Raw genomic sequence first — 20,528 nt, 5'->3', positions numbered from 1 at the left:
TCAAGGGGAAGAGTATTACACAGGGCATAAATACCCAGAGGCTGGAATAATTTGGAGCTTAGTATCTGTCCACTTCTTATTTTTGTTTTGTTTTGCAGTACTGTGGATCAAACTCAGGACCTTGCACTTGCAAGGCAGACACAGTGTCACTGAGCTAAATCCCTGGCTGTCCACTTCTTTTAAAGTTATGTGTTATTTTCACTATATGAACCAGCAATCTCATACCTATATATTTATTCAAAATAAGTTGAAGCATGTGTCCCCACACACATAGATATGTATGTGAATATTTATAACAACTTTGTTAAAAATTGTCCCAAACCGGAAACAACCCGAATATCTATCATCTTGTGAATGATTAGTTAAATGATGTTACAGCCACATAATGTTTACTGAAAGAAGCCAGAACCAAAAGGCCATATACTGTATAATTCTGTTTATAATATACAAGGCAAAGCTATTAGGAAAGAAACCATATCAGCAGCTGTTTGGGCCGGGAGCTGAAAGCAGATTAACAACAATGAAGGAACTATTTGATGTTAATAGTCTATATATTAATTTTAGTGGTGATTACCCAATGTATGTGCTTGTCAGAATTCAGAACTATTACCTTAAAAACAATTTTCACTGTATATAGATTATACCTCAGTAAATTTATTTTAAGAAAAGCAAGTAAAGACATTGCCACTCAAGGATATTGGTGGTTGTTAAAGGCAATAGGGTTTGACCATTGGATATAATATATTCTGTTAATGAAATGTTGAAAACTAAAAACTTATCTTTTTGCTAAATGCTGATTTCTCTATATAGTAAGATTGCTTCCTCAATATGTAGATCATTCATGAAACTTATCAATGTACCCTTTGCCTTGTGATTTTGAATGCATTCAAATGTATAAATACATAAAACTTAAATTAAGCCCTTCATCATTAACATATAAAAGCCTAACGGTAACCAGTGCTTCTGCTTGCTTCTTGGTCTCTATACAAGCTTTGCTGGGTATAGTGGCACATGCCTGGGGCAGGAGAGGCAAGTTTGAACCCAGCCTGTGCAACTTAGCAATACCCTGTCAAAACAAAGAAAAACATACAAACAAAACCACACATACACCAAAAATCACACCAAGAAAGGGCATAGGATGTAGCTTAGTGCAAAGGCCCTGAGTTCAAGCCCTTGTACCATGAAAAGAAAAACTTAACAAAAAAAGTTTAACCTTATTTATTCTCTCCTAAATAAGATGCCAGTTGTGTATTTTACTTTTTAAAGTGCATACTTATTGCCATGCCATTGATATTCATTTAGTTTTGTCCAAGCACAGTTTCAGTATTTTTAAAATTTTGTGTCTTTTATCAGATCTCTCTAGGATCACTTTCCTACTAATTGAGGTACATCATTTTAATCAGCCTATAAACAAACTCTTTTGTTAATTTGAAGGTCTTTTTTTTTTTTGCCTTCATTCTAAAATTATACATTTTCTGGGTAACAAAATAATTGGTACTTATTTTCTTACAGTGAGTTCAAAATAGTCTACTGTCTACCGGATTCCATTGTTGCCACTGCATAATCAGTTCACTAAAGTCTACTGCTTTGAGGTTAACAAAGCTGCTTTCTCTGCCCATTTTCTATATTCTTACTGTGTTGTGTACAGTTCTTCTTTTATTTTCTTTTACTTTCCATGACACTTTGAATCTCTGCATTTGTCTTTCATTATTTCCAGAAAATTCTCAACTACTCTTGAAATATATCTTCCACCTCAGCATTTGCTTTTTTCTTTCCTTATCAGACATGACTTAATATGTGGCAGATTTTATTTTTGTATACTTTATATTTCTTACACTGTCATACATTTGCTCTCTCTAATCTGTGTTTTGGGTAAACTGATCTGTTTCTGTTTTTGGTTTTGTTTTTTGAGTCAGGGTCTCACTATGTAACCCAGGCTGGCCTTGAACCCACTGTGTATATCCCAGTCTTGTCTGGAATTAAACTCAGTATGGTACATAGCCCAGGCTGGCCTTAAAATCATGGTGATCAACAAGAACCAAAACATAACATGTAAAGGTACAAGATCATAATGATAAATGTAACTGTATTGTTTGCTTTAAATGTACTAATAAATTTAATGGGGGAAAACATCATGGTAATCCTCCCTCCTCAGCCTCTGGCAGCAGGTATTACAGGAGTGCACCACCAGGCCTAGTGGGCTGTTTTTTGTTTCACTATTCAGGTCTGTCCAATCTGTTACTCAGTTGAGTTCTTACTTTGGGTTATTTTGTTTTTATCATTTTATGCAACTATTTAGTTTGATGATGAGATCATTAAGCTTTTCTTTATTTCCTCAAAAATATTTAGTACTCTTGTTAAATGACCTGAATTTGATTATTTCATTTTCTAAGTCATTGAGGCTATATTTCTGAACTCTGGTATTATTTCTCATGGCGTCTGATTCCTTTCCATCCTTTATGAACTAGGCACATTTTAAAAATTATACATAAGGGTAATTTTAAGTATGTGATGAATGTACTTCTTGAGTTTTACATTTGCTGTGTCAGGTAACTGTGGCTACTATCAGTCCAGAAAACCAAATTTAATGTTTGAGATTTCATGGACTTCTTAGTGAATATGAACCCAAGTCTATGAGAGGGCTCTTGCACCTATAGATGATCCCAACCTCGAAGTTACAATCTCTTGTGGTCCTAGCTTATTGTGTAGGGTGTTGCCTGTTAAAATCCTTATTTGTAGGGGGCCCTGGACTTTAATTTCCCTGCCCCTTTTTCCCTAATCATGATTTCTTTTTTAAAATGTCAGTTTTTATTTGCATGGTGATTTACTAGTATTTATAAAATTCCTAGACATCAAACTTATTTCTCAAATTTCATAACCTTTTAAAAATTATAGTTTGAACCAGGATCCAAATACATTGACCTTGACATTTTTTTAGTGTGGTGTATAAGGAATTTTTTAATGTGTAGTTTTTCCTTCCAACTCCTTCACAATCCATAGTTTATTTGATAAAGAAACCTGTTTAGAGTTTCCCACAGTCTACTTTTTATTTACTGCGTCCTTATGGTATATTTAATGTGTTTCTTTATTCTCTCTATATATACCTTATGTATTAGTTTGCCAGGGCTGCCAAATCAAATACCACAGAATGGAGAGCTTAACCAACAAAAAATTATTTCTTCAGAGTTTTGGAGGCTAGAAGTCTAAGATCAAGTTGTTGGTCCCCTCCCTCTCCCCTTCGCCACACACACACCCATGGACCTCTCTCGTCGGCTTGTAGATGTCTGTCAACTTTTACTGTCTTCCCATGTGTGTATGTCTTGATTTCCTCTTAAAAACTGTGTTGGGTTATGGTCTACCCCAAGGACTAACTTCATCGCTTTAAAAACCCTATTTCCAAATTCAGTCACATTCTGAGGGTACCTAGAGTTAGAATTTTAACATATGAATTTGTTGGGGAACAATTTGGCCCATAACACCCTGGGAACTGATAGTCATATCTAGAGACTTGATTAGTTAAATTGTTGTTAAAGCAACTTCATAAATAATGCTATGTTCTTCCACATGCAATGATATAATGTTTGGTTGCTTTGGGGAGAACACTATATAGAATTGTAGAGAGTAAGGTAGATCATACACGTCTAGAAATTGGCATAGTCAAGAGTTGACCTTAGTTATACTCCAGACTTCAAATTCCTGAACTGCTGTTGCTGGGTTTAGAGTAGAGGCTTGAGTATCAAAGGGTTTTTTACTTTGGTGCTAGGCTCATGATAGTGGGAAAGGGTTCTTTGATGTCTGGGTCCATCCTTAGTCCTTAGGTAGGCCCTGTGTACTTTGGCCTTAGGGAAAAGGCTTTCTCAGCATTCCTGTGCCTCCTTCCTACTGCACCAAACTGCTTTATCTGTGTGCTAGTTGATCTTAAGTAGCTTTTGGTCTTCCTCAGTGGAAGCAGGATATCTGCTGGTTAATGTGTAGGGTCCTGGACCCAAGAACTTTGCCTACTCCTCCCCCAGGATTATAGAGATTTTTGGGTTTTTTTTGTTTTTTTACCTTATCTAGATGGTACAAAGTGTTTTACGCCTGTGATGTGGGAGCAGTAAGGCTAGACACACCCTCTGATGCTATGTACAAGAAATAGGGCTGGAAAAATGGGTGGTACTTAAAGCCTTTGTCCCAGGAGCAGCTGATTACATCCAGCAGGCCTGTATCATTCTTCACAGATGCTGGTTGAGGTCCATGGGCAAGTTATGAGTGCATATCAAACTCATCTGTGTCTGTGTCCCCTACCTCCAGTTATTCCAAAGGTTACACTAGCCCTCATTTGGCCACTAACATCCTACTAAACTGGTAGCTGAGTTCTTCTTAAAGGATTGGATGAAGGGCTGGTTCCTTTTAGAATTTAGGTTTCTTCACTGTTATGTTACTTCAGCTCTAATGGAATCAAGAAAAAAAAAAGATTATTTTGTTATTTTTCTGGTTCTGTTACTTTTCTTTTGTATATTTAAATTTTTTTCCCTTTTGGCTCATTCTGAAATATTAAGCTATATAACTTTTTATCTATTTTAGGGGGCATGCCTTTTCTTATCTGTAAGTTTTTTTGTTTTGTTGTTTTTTTTGTTTTTTGTTTTTTGTTTTCTGGTACTGGGGATTGAACTCAGGTCCTTGCACTTGGGAGGCAGGCAATAGAACCACTGAGCTAAATCCCCAGCCCCTATAGGGATATTATTTTGCTCTTTACAATTAAAAAAAATACCATTATATGGAAGTTGACCACAATCCTTTCCCACTGATTATTTTAATATGCAATTAGTTTTCCTGAACTTGGAGGAGGAATGTTTGAGTCAAGATGACTTAACCTCAAGACTCCAGTGAGCCCTCTGGGTGCAAGTTGTTTTCATGAAGTGTTAAAAAATATGGCCTTATACTCAGAATGCTTTGTCTGTTCTCTTCCTTCAGTTTTATCTCAACACACACACAGCTTCTTCTAGTCCCTTCTGTCCCTGACTTAATTTGAATTTTATTGTCTGCTGTTTTCCCTTATTGTGGAGTTTTATCCTAAAAGGGAATTTTACTTCCAGACCTTTCAGATCTTGCTAGAGAAATTTGCTTGCTCTACAATTAAAAAATATAAAACCTCTTCCTGTTGTTTCATGAGAGGTGTTTCAGCTCTTATTAGTACTTGTTAGCTAGGTTTCCCTGTTCTCTAATTTTCCCTCACCCTTCTTGCAGAATGTAAGGAGGAACTAAGTTTTACCAGAATAAACATGTAAGTAAAAGAGGATTTAGGTTTTGCAAAAGTGACTGGTGTCTGCTGGGCCCTAGGGTTTTTTTTTTTATCATTCTCCTTTATTATTGCGTATATAAATTCATCTTGGAATGAAAGCTACACTTGCAAATCCATGCATTTCCTTGAATCACATTTAGTCTGAAAAATCATCTGTGTGAAGGAAGACATTGAAATGAAATGGTTTAAATAAAAATGAATAAATTATGGATAGTGAAAACCACTGCAGTTAGGGGCAAGAGTTAAAACAATATTTTAGTGTCAGCTTTCATGGACTGGCTTTCTTCAAAGCCGAAGAAATGCTTTTCCCCACTGCATATGGCATTGTGGCGACACAAAGCAGAAAAGTGGCTGGAGGAATTGGTACATTTACCTATGTCTATTACCTCTGAGTAGTGTAAGCAAAAGGATGAATTAGTTGGAAGCTTTAATCTTGAAAAAGGTATCAATCGGCAGCACTATATCATGTCCAAAGAAGTCTGCTGGGAAGTCAGGCTCCTGTGTTAATTGGAACCTTCACAAGTGTTGGCATTACTTTGAAAAGGTATGCAGAATTCTTACTACATTTATCTAAAAAATAAATATGACTTCTGCTTCCAGCTGAGATAGAGTAATAAAAACCAGAGGTGCCTTCCCAGCTGAAACAACTAAAACTACAGGAAAAAAAAAAATGTACGAAGGAATAATTTTTAAGGCACTTTATATCCTCACCTAGTAAAGAAGTGTGAACACTGAGATAAGAAACAAAGTGAGCCCTCTCATCCCACTTCACTATCTTGAGTTCCCAGGACATAGCACTTTGTGAGGAACCTAAGTGAAGCCCTGTAGACTCCCCTCAGATAAAGCTGAGTCTGGAGAGATCAAAGCAGCTGGCATTTGTAGGACAAGAGAATCAGGTGAGGGAGAGAAATCTGGAGATCTCCACAGGGTTCCAAACAGGTATTCAGAAAAATATACCAGGAAACTATTGCAGGCCCATAAAAGAACCTAGCAAGAGGGTAAGAGGTCACAATACTTCAGGTTTACATATGGTGGCGAATTGTGCATGGGACATTTGAGTAGAGTTCCTAGAAGAATTCTTCTGGAATGAGGAATTGTTAGCACTAGACTAGACTGTGCACTATTACCTAAGCCTAATCCTACCCGACAAAATTTAAAAAGAAGAGATAAAAGTATTTCCAAGTAATTTAAATGCATCTCAGAAAGAAAATGTATAGGAATGCAAAAATAGCCAAATTGAGCACAGTAAAAATCACATGCCTGTGATAGTCAAAGATTACTGAGCTGGGCGTGGTGGTGCATGCCTGTAATTGCATCACTTGGGAAGCTGAGGCAGGAGGATTGCCAGGAGTTCAAGGCCAGCCTGAACTACATAGTAATTCAGTGGGAGCCTGAACTAGAGTGAGATCCTGTCTCAAATAGAACAAAACAAAAACACTATTAATTACCAGGCAAGCAAGGAGATAAGAATAACTGGTCAACTGAAACCAACTCACAACTTATGTATTAGAATTTGCAGAGGAGTGCATAAAAGTTATTAGAACTGTTTTCCATGTGTTATGCTAAGTAGAGACATAGAATGTATTTTTTAAAAGAACTAAGTTAAGCTTCCAGAGATGAAAACTTTATCTGAGGTGAAAAATACACTGGATATGATTAATGTCAGATTAGATGATTAGTGGACTTAAAGACAAGGTAGAATTGGAAACTATTCTAGAGAAAACAGTAAAAACACAAATAAGGCCAGCCAAACAAATAAAAACTCAGAGCATCAGTAAGCTGTGAGTGAACTTAAGTAGACTAATATCTATGTAATTGGGGTACTCTGGGTAGAAAACTAAGGAGACTAGGGGTCAAAAACATATGAAGAAAGAATGAACAACTGCCATTTTTAATGTAAGGTCATACATACCCCACAGACCCAAGAACTCAACAAACCACAAGCACAGTAAAATGATGTGATAAAACTACTGACAGAAGGAAAAATCTTAAAATTAGTGAAAAAATTTAAAACCTAAGATATTAGATATGTTATTGGAAATAATGCAAGACCAAGGGGAGTACTGACAAAAAACAATCAGCTGAATGCAAATCATACTTTTGGAACTATTCAAAAAGGGTCAAACTGAAAACCAAGGACAACACATGATTATGTCCTATAGCCAAATTGTATGGCAAAGCTAAATTTATGGGCTGTTATCCTCAGAAAAAAAGGGAAAATCTGTCACTAGTTGTTCTCTATAGCCTTACTAGCCCTCTGATTCCAATAGTAACAACTTTATTGCCAATATTGTTTCTGATTTAGAAGACAAAATTCACACAGGACCATAGCCTCCTAAATGGTTATCACTGATGATTTCTCATATGCAAAGGCTATCATAGAAACGCTCTTCATCCTTTTCTGTATGCTAATCTTTTACTCCCTCTTTTCTTTATCTGTTTATTTTGCAGCTTGCTTAAATAATAGTACTTTAAAACATCTTCCTGTGTTTAGTGGTATAGAAATACTCTTGCGTGTTTCTTTGTGTGAATCCGCTTTCAAATTTTCACCTATAGTTCGTTCACTCTCATAGTCTCATTTCAGATACTATGGCTCTCAAATTGTGTGTCAGGACACCTTAAAACAAGCAGTGGGCAAAATGTCATATGTACACCTTTTTCTGTTAAAACCCCATTCATTTGACTGCTTACCTTTTAAGGTACTATAATGGGAACAAACTACAGCTCAGCCTTTCTTTGTGACCAGATTACTCAATAAAGGCTAGCCAGTGGTGATAAACCTATAGCACGGGTGCTGCAGCAGGCTGCTTGTTATCACTGAAAGCTCTAAAAGAGTCACCATCACTGGGCTCGACATGGAGATACTGAAATCCAAACACTTGTACTGAGCCCTCGTATAACTAACTCATGAGCAGAAACTTGCTAAAGCATTTCTACAGCCTCTGAGATGTGTATAGGCAGAGAAGCATCAGAAATAATTGTAACAGCAGAGGCTTGATGAGACTTAATTATACAACTGCTATTCTTGAACCCTCTGTAAAGTATACCAAGAGTTAGACAACCGCAGTCCCTAGAGGCCCACAGAAAAGAAAAATGGAAAATTCCTACTGATAATTAATAACATAGCAACAGCTATTTAGTATGTACCAGTCAGTATTTGTCACAACAGCTCTATAAAGCGGGTACTTTTATCATTTTACAGCACAAGAAACACGAGTAACAATCAAGGTCATAATGGTGGAGCCAGAACCTGAACCTCTCTGGAGCTCCCACCCCACCCACCCTCGTCTCGTGTCTGTCAGGACACACTGGGTGGGGAGAAGGTGTACCTTTGGCGCTCCACATTTCACCATCCTGAAACGAGGGGTAAACGTCACCCACTCTTCCCCTCATGTCAATCAGTTCAGGAATAAGCGTGTAATTCCACCGAACATTTCTGAGTCATACAGACAGAAGGCTTTCACAGAGGGGGATGAAAATGGCAATGTAAAAGGGAGCGTAGAGAAGAGTACTTTGCTGAGCAGAAGGAGAGAAGAATGAATGAGTGTGAGAAAGCTCTGAGCATGATACACAGGGCAAGAGTCACAGATGCCTTTCTCACTACTCTTCCTAGTTGCTTCTCAAGGGTAACGGTTCATCTGAAAGTTTTCATTCTGATGTTAATATGGCACTCTTAGCTAAACAGTGCCTTTGTCCCTCTCTTCCACACCTAGTGAAATCATGCCAAAATGAATTTATTCTTGTTACTTGTAATTTAAAAACTTAAGAAGACAGGTTGGGAGGAACCGGAAGTACCTGGGTACAGCCTCTTAAAAATGCTTTGTACTTACTTTCATGGTCCTAACAGCACTACTTTTTTTTTTTTTTTTTGCAAGTTTTGCCTGAGCCTTGGCTGGTTTCCCCAGCAGTAATATGGATGCTGACTGAGCACATCTGTCCTGCTGTAATTAAGGCTGCAGAGCAGCAGGTGCAAACTTCTCATCCTTCAACTTGACTCTCAAACTGCTTGTGCTCTTGTAACTTAGTCTAAACTTGTTAATAAGATTTGGAAGATCATCAGTCTATAACATGTACTAGGTACTGTATACATTTGTAAAGGCACAGTTAGAAACAGCTACCTAAGAAATACATACCAGCTGCTTTAAGATGCTGCCATTTCACATAGCAGGGGGAACTGTTAATTCCAAGGAGATTTAATATCCATATAAGCACAACACTGAAGCCAGATTGAAGACTTCTTTTCCCTTGAGTCTTTTCAGTAACAGAGCTTTAGGTTTCTCACGAACTCTCTCCCAGTGTAATTTAGGTGCTTAGAGATTCACAGATACAAAGGCTCAGCGATCGCTAACGTTTTGTCATATTTTTTTGTTGAAAATTTATCTGTGGAAGAATTTGAATTGTATTCACTTTCTTCTAAAAAGCTGAAACAGCAAAACCTCTCTGCAAAACTGGTTCCATTTAAAATGTCTTACTGCGATCCTGCCAGACCCTAAAATAATTACAGCTTAGAAAGGCAGATGAGGCTTTGGTTCTGAACAAGTCTTATCATCCTGTACCTTTCATGGGGTGGGGAGGAAGTTCAGTGACATAACTGTGTGTCAAGGAAACATGCTGAGACAGAAGCTGTCTGCTGCTTCAGGAACATCCCAAAGAAAGGTCTACAGGTTCAAGCACTGGCCAGAGATCCAGCTTTCCTGAGTACTAGTAATACCTCTGCCAATTATAGAACTGTACGAGATTTGAGTTAATAGGGTCACTGCTGCTTTATGAATGACTACAGGAACTATGAAAAAAAGACTTGGTTGGCAATGACCATCTGAGCCAAAAGAATAGAATTTTGTAGCTTACCTACTAGGAAAGAAAAGATCCTGTTGACCAAGGGCAGATGCTGCAGACGTTACAAGGACACAGCCAGTCAGCAATGCTATCTAAACCTAGCCTCTAGTTTTGTAAATTATTAATTAGCTATGGCTATAAAAGAGATGAATGAAAGGGCTTTGGGCCTGATGTTAGATGTACTTATTAATGAATTTCAGGCATTTTTCCACTCTAAGGAGGGTGGGTGATAGGAGTGAAAAATCCCTTATGTGCAGAAATTACAAATGCTATTGCTGTTGTGCAGACTCTGTCTCAAATTCTGCTCTAATAGAAGTTTACGAAACCCATTTGTTAGGACAGGTAAATACAGTCAGTCATCTGCTTAATTCAACTTACCGTTGGTATCCTGCTACAGACACTAGATCCAACTCCCAGTTCAGAAAAGTTGAACATGCTTCTCTCCTGTTCATGAACAAACTTTTTGCTTATAGCTGGGTCAAGTGTATAAAATTTTTCATATAAACATCTAAATTAAAAATCTCTAGTGGGTATTAGGGTTCTACAGGGTCCAGAATTCTCAAAGTCAGGCATACATCTCCCAATGATACAAACTTATCTGTCATGGCCCAAAGTTCTGGCAGTTTCTTGAGTACCAGGAAATAACACACACACGGGTTCTTAAAAAAGAGTTCACGTACATCTCTATGTACCTTAGAGTATGTACTCCCTGCATATACAACCTTGAGAATACTGTTCAAATGTATACTTCACCAGCCATTGACCTTTCTCTCATGCACACACAATCTGGTAACAGAGACAAGAACGTTTGCTCATATTTTTTTAATGTATCACAATGAGCAGGAAACATACTTGATGAAATATTTCAAAGGAGTATATTCAATTACCATCTACAATCAACTTAACTATGACAACAAAGTTTTTGTGACAAATTTTTTTCAGTTTGAAAGTTCCATGTGGTTCTGTTTGTTAGTCTCCATGTATTTTGGTACAGTTCGAGATCAGCATTGTTACAGTAACAAAAAAGCTAACAAGACTACATTATAGAAAAACACCAAGAACATCATTTTTGGTTTCACTTGCTCTATTTTTTTTGTTTTTTGTAGTTTTTTTGTGTGTTTTTTTGTTTTTTGTTTTTTATACATTGCAAAGGCTGTTCATATACCTCTTCACCTCAGGGTCACGTTCATTTATGCTTTCTTTCCTACCCAAACTTGTTCCCCCCTCCCCCCTGAAGAAAGTAAACAAACAAAAAACTAGTCAAAGCTTTGTTTCACAGTGGGCAGTATCTCAGCGCCAACAAACAACCAACTCAATTTATGCTTCTATTTAAAATGTTTTAATTTAATTTATTATTTAAAAAAAATATATGTCCATGAACATCAAGTGCACTGGCTTAGGTCATTGCCTCACTTTCCTGCAACTTCCTGCCATGCCTGATAAACTCAGGTTTAAACACATGCCATCTGTTTTACTTTATTTTCAATTGTGTAAAACTTTGGCCACATTCATCTCTTTAAATAGCATTTAATTAAAAAAAAACTTCCTACATGTATTAAACTTTTCTGTTTGTGTATGTTTTCCTTTTTTTTTTTTGAAAGGACAGATGAAATAACCCCAATTCTGTGGGTCATTCTGGTGCTATGACTGAATAGGGTCTAGCACCAACCCAAACTAGGGCTGAGAAAAAAACAAAACCAAAACCAAAACAAAACAACCACCAAAAAAATGGAAGTGCCAATGGAGGTTAAGAACTAATTTAAAAAGTTGAGATATCCTACTCAGCTACCTACTATACAGCAGACAGGAGTAAATTCCAAATGAGGTCAATCTAAACAGCTGAGTGTTGTAGTGAATTCATGCTTTTGTAAATGATACAGGCATAGCCACTGTGGATGTCAGCCCACAAACATGTGACTGGATCATGTCTGACTTCTAATTTTCACCATCACTGACTGCTTTGCTACTTCTGGGTTAATGCTGAGAATTGCTTTTTCTGTTTTGAATGAACATGTATGTGGGCAGTGTAGTTGTAGAGGAAAGCATTAAGTGTGCAACCCACTCCAGGTTGAAACCATCACATAAGCCCTCTGAGGAATACTGGTGGGTGGAAGCAGGCTTAGCCAATCTACCCTACCACCTTACGGTTGCCAAACACACCCACAAGTCAAGGCATGGCAGTGCAAAACACTGACAGTCACTGCCTCACAGAGGGAGGATGGCATAGTAGCTAAAAAGAACAAAAACAAAACAAAATATTAGGGAAGGGGTGGCAAAATTACAGAGGAACTTGAAGTTTGAGGGGGAGGGAAAGGGATAGAAATTGCACTATTACCAAGCAATATCGTTTTTAAAAACAGTTTTCAGAGAAGACCTAGCAGAATTTGACAGGTAAAGCTAGTGTTAAATCGTTAATTGGTATCACACAGAGAACCAAAAACAAAAACAATTTTTTTCTATGATACAGACACAAAGTAACATACAACAGTTAAATGGCAAAAAAATATATATATATTTCATAGAGTTACAAACAAGATAAAATAATGGAAAACAAAAAACTGTACAACTTTAAAATTTAAAAATGTTCATCTCAAACACAGGGAGAAATACAAGAATTCTTGTTAAAAGGAAATAGCTAGTTAAAACAGTAAATGTTCTGTGTACTTGTTTTTGACACCTTATGCTACAACTGGATACTGATATGAATAGTTAAGGTGGTATTCTTTAGTATTTCTACTTAAAAAAATTAAAAAGGAATTTGCACTGTGCGTCAGCCTAGTTAGAAATATGTACAACAGTTCAGGATCTACTCTTTACCTAAAAACAAATTCATAAAAATTGTCCTGGCTAAAAAAGAAAAAGAAAAAAAGAAAAACTCCATTTTCAGATCTTGGAATGCTCCAGTCTTTTGAAAAGTTGATGAGTGGCTTCAGCACTGGGGAAAGAAGCCCGAAAGGTGGCCAATGGAACCTGTATTCACAGTCTTCAAAGTTCCCTTTTGAAACATAAGAGAATGAAGGGGAGAAAGATTTCATACCTTGGGAATGGATGGGGGGGGATTGTGTCTGTTGACCATTTAGCTATGAAAGTGAAACAGCAAAGTATTTGTCTCCAAAACCTACATTGTAGCAGCACAAAGTTTTCCTTTCAAAGTTCAGACTTTTTTTTTTTAAGATAAAAAGGGTGTGTATTACAGGAATATGGATATTAACATAAATACAAGTGCCTCACATACGGTTTCCTTTTTTGCTTTCTTTACATTGCTATCTGCTTTGTTGGCTGCGCTCTGGATCACTCGCTGCTCAGACTGCCTAACACAAGGACAAAACTTTGAAGTAAAAAATGTATCTTTTGGTATATGGAATTGTCATAAACAGTTGCTTCTCTGCTTGCAGAAGAAGCACATAACAACCTGGGAATCTTTTTGTTTTATTCTTTCTTTTATTAAACTAAGTCTTGTTTGTTTAAATCAGAAACAAATTCTCAAGTAACAAGAACCCTTTCCCTTTTTTCTGCATCAGCAGTGAAAGGGTGTGTCTTTGGATTTTATTTAAAGCATGAAATTTCTTCTTCTGAGAGGAAAGAAAAAACACAAAAACAAAAAACCAAACCCCTAACCAAAAAATTTAGAAAGAAAAGCACATAGCCCATTTACACATACTGAAACAAATGCTTTAGGTCAGGTAAAGAATATTTGAAGCATCTACCAAACAAGAAGGAAAAGAGTGCAAAGAAAATCCAAAGGAAGGATAAATAAAAAGTAAATGCACAAGGCTACCAGACATAGGTAACTAGAATTATATGCCTTTAAAAAGTTTCAACTCCCCAACCAAAAATAATTTGTAAGGATCCTAATGACCCCTAGAATCCTTTGAACTTTTCTATAGTTTTATAAAATAATTCTGCAGCCACCCTCTAAGAAATGAAGGCAGCTACCCTAAGTGGGAGATTATAGGATGGGAGTTGGGAAGAGGAAAGAGAAAGTGGAATTAAGGGAAAAAGGAGAGAAAAGCTTAGGCAAATCAACGGATTGCAATCTATCTGCTAGGAATGAACAAGACAACATCAAATGAGGAGCTGTCAGCTGGACCATACAAAAAGCTAAATGTACACAAAAGTTTTTTTTTTTTCCTTTTAAATCTACCATACTGCTTCAGTTCATTTCCAATGCAACAATCTACTCAACACCAAAAATGGTCATATCTATCATAAATACAGAAAGTCAGTTTTTAAAACTTATTTTTTAAGCTACAAGTCCTCAATACTCTTTGTACGTGTGGGTTTTTTTTTTTTCTTTCTGAAAGTGGGAGTGTTTAACTCTTTCCCTTGAAATTGGCTTCAGCAGAAAAGCTATCCTTAAAAATCCCCAGAAAGCTAAAGCAGTTCACATTGTTTTTCTCCAATACGTTCTGACTGTTTTTAAATTAAAATAACAAAAACAAAAAAACTTTTCTGGAAAAACAAAACCAAAAAAAAAAAAAACCTGAAAAAAAAAATAAAACAATGTTTCTGAAAACAACAAAGTGTGAGCGATTGACCTGAGAATAAAAAGACATTACATTTCTTTTTTTCTTTTAGCAAGCCATTGGTATCTGAATGCTAAGATAGCAAGAAATTTAAAACTGTAACAAGGTGGACTGCTTTCCCATACAGTGCATGCCGGGCTCCTCTGTGCTATCAAGGTGGGGCATTTATTGAAAAAGGGCAACTATACAAGGGGTTTAAGCTCCAAAGACATTAGGGAGGCCCTGCGGACTTGTGTTTCCCAGACCAATAGTACCTTCAAAAGGACACAATGTAACAGGGTTAGGGTTTTTGTTTTTTGTTTTTTTTTTTTTAATATTAAAAAAAAAGAAAAGACAAGAATGTAAAATCACCGGCATAGATAGGTATATGGGAAAACAACCCACGCTTTTTCCTTTTTTTTCTTTTTTTTGTTGGTTTTTTTTTTTTGTTGTTTTTTGTTTGTTTTTTGATTTTTTGGTTAGAAGCTTTGGAATTGCAGTTAGTCTATTTTTGAAATTGGTTTGTTATTAATTTTTTATTTAAATTCATTTGTTTGTATTGTTCATCTTCAAAGCTTACAATCTGAAGGTGTCCGTTCCTACACTGGTCAGACCACTGTCCTTGGGGCAGCTGGGGTCTTTGGGACCCTCCACCGGGCTCGCCGGTCCGTCGGACTTTTGGCTGAGATCCGTGTCAGACTCCTCCGAATAGTCGTCTGTTGGCATCGAGGGCTGAACCCCTGAGGTGCTGCATGAACTTGAGGTAACCGTTGAAGATGAGGAGAGAGGAGGAAAAGAAGGGGGCTTCGCTGCTGAAGCCCGGGAGACCACTTGCGGCCAAGACTTCCTGGAGGCGTGAGGGGAAGCGGACGAAGAGGGGGCGGCGGCCGACTGGGGAGGGGGACTGTCGTTTGAGTGAGCGGCAGACTGCGAGGTAGATGCGGTGCTAGGATCGGGGAAGCAGGCAGAGTGAGGTAATAAACTAGGGTGCTCTTTGGCGTTTCTTGCTGCTCTCGTGATTGTTCTGTGTTTGTGCAAGGCCGACTCGAGATGTTGACTCAGAGCTTCCTCCCCACAGAGCGCGCTCTCGCACGCCAGGCAGTGGTACGAGCCGCTGCCGCCACCGCCGCCGCTGCTGCCGCCACCGCTGCCGGTGGGGACGTGAAGCACCATCTCTTGCATGTTCGCCACAGACTGGCCGAAGAAGCAGAGGGACTTCAGGTGGCTCCTCGCCGCCTCCTCATCGCCGAAGCCCGCTTGGCACTTGCGGCAGACCAACTTGTACTGCACCTTTGGAACAATGAAGGGGTCGTAGAGGGAGTCCGCACTTTTGCTTTCTGCTTCTGGCTCTTCGGGGGGTTTCGGCAGGAGGGGGGATACCTCACGGGGGGCGTTTTTCTGCTCTTCTGGTTTGGGGGATTCTTTGGCAGGGTCTTTGTCTGGGGAAGCAGCCCCCTGGGGGACTGGGGTTTGGCTTGCTTTGGGCTGCTGCTGCTGCTGCTGCACTTTTTGCTGCTGTTGCTGTTGCTGCTGTTGCTGTAGTTGCCGCTGCTGCTGCTGCTGCTGGATCGCCTCCTGCAGACTCTGCTGGTATTGCTGGTACTGCTGCAGTAGGGAGCCTGGGGACAGCCCCATCAGGGCCTGCGACAGTGCAGGGCTGTAGGGGAATAGGCCTTCCATGCCATACATAGGCTGCAGGTACCCGCTCTGCAGGGTGCCAGGGATCTGGGGGGCATAATAAGGAGAAAAGCCTGGTACAAAGTAAGGAAGGAACTGGCTCGTAAGCAATGCTGTGGGGTCTGAAGTCAAGGCTGCCTGCAGGGCCTGCAGCTGAGCAGGGTCGACTGCATACTCCATGGAGGGCAGTGGGGCTGAGATGGTGGCTGCAGTGGCCGTGGGGGCCTCTCCTTTCTCCTTCTTGGGGACAGGCAGGGGTTCACCTTTCCCTTTGTGTGCCTTTTCCTTCTCCTTTACTTTCTCACTGTCTTTTCTTTGCTGTTGAGGTGGGAGCTGTGGTGTGGGTGGCGGCTGGGCTGCTGGCGGCGGGGGAGGCTGCTGCACCTGTGGCTGCTGCTGCTGGGGTTGCGGAGGTTGCTGAGGGGCCAATGCCATTGTGGCTTGTGCTGGGGTTGGGGAGCTCAGTGACGCTGAGGACGGTTTATTTGGTAATCCAGATGTGGGGAGGCCAGGGGAAGGAACTGTTGTGCTGGGCAGACCCATCAAGTTCGGTTTAGGAGACGTTAAAGCTAAAAGGAACAGACAAAGAGAAATCAGTCTAAAATGGTGAGGTTGAAGCTCAACATGTTTTACCTGTGTCACTGGCATAACATGTTAGAACATACCAAGGTTAAAATTTGAAGGATCCTCTCAAAACCAATGCCGTCAGCAGAAATATCCCACCTGGCTCAGGGCTGAGTAGCTACATCTTTACATGAGGAACCAGTCCTTGGTCAGCTCTCCTACTCCCTTTGTGGTAACAGCTTCCAATACCTACCTACCGAACATGCCACACTCACTCGTACATATTCTCCTTGCCAAATACTCCCAGATACTATTCGCTCTGCCCGATACAGTTAGACTGGAAGCCCCAAAACTGGCTGGTTCCAGCTCACTTTTGAACCAAAGGCTTTCATCAAAGTGCCACAGAAAAATACAGTCTTGAGAACCCAACAGAAGTTGTTTGGAAAACAAAGCCAAAACAAGAAACCTGCCAAGGCCACACAAACAAACAAAATGGGCTCTAAATTCTTCATCTCTGACTTCCATTGCTACAGCTGAGGGGATGCTTTAGGAGGGAGAGAGAAGAGGATGAATGGAAATGTGAGGAAGATGGTCCTGGAAAAAAATTAAAACAAACCCATTCAGAGAAACTGCTCCCATGCCGCCTCTCAGTCTGCTGAATAAGACTACTGCCTCCTCCCGCCCCTGTGAATGATACATAGAAGGACCATAGGGGCTCCAGATGCTTGAGAAACCAGCCACAGGAAGAGGAAAAAAAAGCACATCAGAAATAAAACAGCCTAAGGTGCTGACACTGTCAATTTCTATGATATTACAGCCTCTCCCAGGCACCACTGTCTATAGGTGCCAAAGGTCCCTGACGATGTCACTAGGTCCATGTGGAGTACAGCCCCATCCTCAATCATGCTCATCCCTAATCCACCACTACCTGCATAACACTCACCCACCCTAGAGCCTAATATCCTTCCTGACAAACCAGGATCTTCTGGATCAAGTGTTCAGTTGCCAGGTGATGGAAGAGTGCTGCTGCTGATGGAACACCAAGCTTCAGGTGTATTACGACTAGCACAGTGTTAAGAACAGCTTGTGGGGAGTGTGTGCTGGAGGATAAAATGCTGAGGAGAGAGTCAGGGAATACATAGGCAACAGCGCCCAGAACACCTCCACGTGTACCACACTGAAACAGTAGGCGGTTCAAATCAGGACATAAAATATAAAATAAAATCTCAATCACAGAGCCCCTCAAAATTTCATCAGGACAAGAAAGCTGGAATAAGGGGGGGGGTCCTTGCTATGACACAGTCCTTCATAAGAAAAAGGCATCTGAGGCCCAGTCCTGGGTGAAGACTATGTCAATTTCCAGTCAGAAGGGTACAGTATTCACTGCATTATCAAACTCATACTGCAAGTGAAAGACTACAGCTGCCTCCAGATGCCAATCCCAGGGAAACACCCATTTACGCTGGGCTTCACTTGGCGTCACAGAATACACTCTTCCAAAACAGTAGAAAGGAACTGCTGAAAGTAAAGTACCTCAGCCAATTTCCTCAATGCACATAAACCAGAGGAGAAAATGTAACTGACTGTATTTGAAAATTTTAACAGCTTGGTTAAATTGGTTCAAACGAGGCAGAGATAGTGTGGATTATAAATCCTACGTGTGCAACATGGTTCGTTCTTCTACCGCTAGTCAATGAGCCTGCTTTCATTTTAGGTTTGGGGCTAGAGGCAAAAAAGGTCTTTCCCCAAACCTGTTGCTTTGAGGTTAAAAGAGAGAAATTCAGGTGAGAAACCCTTGTACTGATTTGGTGCATGTTGAACTGATAGTCTGTACAGGAAACTCAAATTTTAAGAAACATATATTGTACCCCCACTGTTCACCAAGTGCTACACTAGCCACACCAGAAAATGTAGCTTAATACACTTTCACAGTAATTCTGTGATCTTGGTTTTCTGATGGATGGTAAGATCAGAACCAAGCAAGGTACTTCATCCTAAGACTTAGTCTTGGACCTCTGGAGTCAAGAGTGTCCCTGTATGGATTAGGGCTGACAAAAACCAGATGTGTGACCTTGGGTCTATTAGCTGACCTCTTAAAACCTCAGCTTTCCACAACAGATATTTGTAGGGATTAAATCAAATGGCATTTGGACCTGATATATAATAAATGCTTAATAAACACCAGTTCCTTCCCTCCCATTCCAGATCCAGTGCTCTTGAGAGCTATGGTACAGTAAGGTGAGATGTTAACTGGGGCACACCTGGCTGCCTTGAATGATAAAGAGCAGTTTCCTGTCGTGAGTCCACTCTAAGTGGTCAGAACCTGAGCAACACTAAACATATACCTGTTGACTGACTGGCTCATATTGGGTGTTGTGGAAGGAGCACATAGCACTGGGAGCCCGGAGGCCTGGGCAGGAGCTCTGGCTCCCACCCTAGCTTGCTGAATGGTCTTGACCTCCCTGGGCCTCAATGTTCTCATCTGTAAAACAAGGGGAATAGATCAGACATTCTGATTCTACTTTTTCCCATGTTACTATGATACGTTGGGACATCTAAGGCCCTGGACTGCAAGGATAATTCCGTGTTGAGCCATTCTCCGTGGTGCACTTCTTGGCTTATGTCTACCTGGCTTTAGCATCATCCTGGGGCATTACTTGCCAACACATATATACAATGACTTCAATGTCTTAATGCTTTCTTTTCTTACTCTCTTTGGATAAGAAACTGGAGCTAGAAACTCAGTAACCTTGTGTGTTCTGTTAAACATCACCAAGATTGCAAAATTTGGAATTAATTCACCCAGAAACTAGGAGAAACTTTAGTCTCTGGGAATAGGGACATATTCTGAAGGCTAGGGGATATTTTCAGGGGCTCCCCTTTTGGGAAGCATGCACTGGTCAGCACCGACTATTGCAGGGAGTTACTTGCTGGCTTGTGTTTAATCCTCATAAGGCCCCTGGAGTGGAAGGTCCAATTTAGGAAAGATGGCTGGATCCAGAGAAGAAGGGTGAGGATGGAGGAGAAACAAAGAGATGGAAAGAACTGCAAAACTCCCTATTAAGATGGAATATGCTAGTAATGAGGATTTATGATTCTAAATGGGCAGGAGAGAGGTAAAGGAGATGGACAAAAGGAAACGGAAGGGGTAGCTCAGTACGCCCAAAGTGCACATTAGTACTTTTCTCTGGAAGACTAACAAATATGTTAAAACTAAGAACCACATTGCCCAATACATGATTTCTGGTCAGTTCATTCAAGTAGAAAGGCAGGCAGTTTCTTTAGAAACTAAAACAGCCAATGTTGTTTTGGCTAGAAGAGAACCCCAGGAGTAAGGATCTACATAAGAACTTATTCTCTTAAAAAAGATGACATGGACCTTGGGTGACAGTATATAATTGATTTAAATTCTCTTGGACCAGTTTCCACAGGATAAAATCTAGCAACAACTACAAAGGGATTGGCATTCCCGGAATAACTGACAAGGTCTACAATGGAAACTTCTTAAAAATTCCCTTTAATATATCCCCTGGTTGTGCTACTCAGTACAGGGCACACGAGTAGTTCCACGTAAGGCTGTTTCCCTTTCTGGACTAGAAAAGCAAAAAAAAAAAAAAAAAAAAAAAAATAAAATTTAAATTGTCCCTGGAAAGGAGAGAAGG

At 39.7% G+C, this 20,528-nt stretch overlaps 1 protein-coding gene and 1 long non-coding RNA gene across 4 annotated transcripts in view; one reads left to right on the top strand and one right to left on the bottom strand.

Annotated features, from left to right (window-relative positions):
* Positions 1-20,528, top strand: part of LOC104854057 — a 182,112-nt gene that overhangs the window by 118,355 nt on the left and 43,229 nt on the right. The window lies entirely within an intron of this gene.
* Zfhx3 (zinc finger homeobox 3) overlaps positions 10,937-20,528 on the bottom strand; it is a 234,412-nt gene continuing 224,820 nt past the window's right edge. Inside the window, exon 13 of the mRNA XM_033757937.1 lies at positions 10,937-16,871. Within this exon, the coding sequence (XP_033613828.1) occupies positions 15,202-16,871 (1,670 nt within the window). The 3' untranslated portion in view covers positions 10,937-15,201. The remainder of the gene's footprint in view (positions 16,872-20,528) is intronic.

The sequence above is a fragment of the Fukomys damarensis genome, unplaced genomic scaffold, assembly GCF_012274545.1.
Source record: "Fukomys damarensis isolate Sample0158 unplaced genomic scaffold, DMR_v1.0_HiC HiC_scaffold_32, whole genome shotgun sequence".
Taxonomy (NCBI): domain Eukaryota; kingdom Metazoa; phylum Chordata; class Mammalia; order Rodentia; family Bathyergidae; genus Fukomys; species Fukomys damarensis.
The sequence above is the reverse complement of the archived record's forward strand: the minus strand, read 5'-3'. Positions and strand labels throughout refer to the sequence as shown.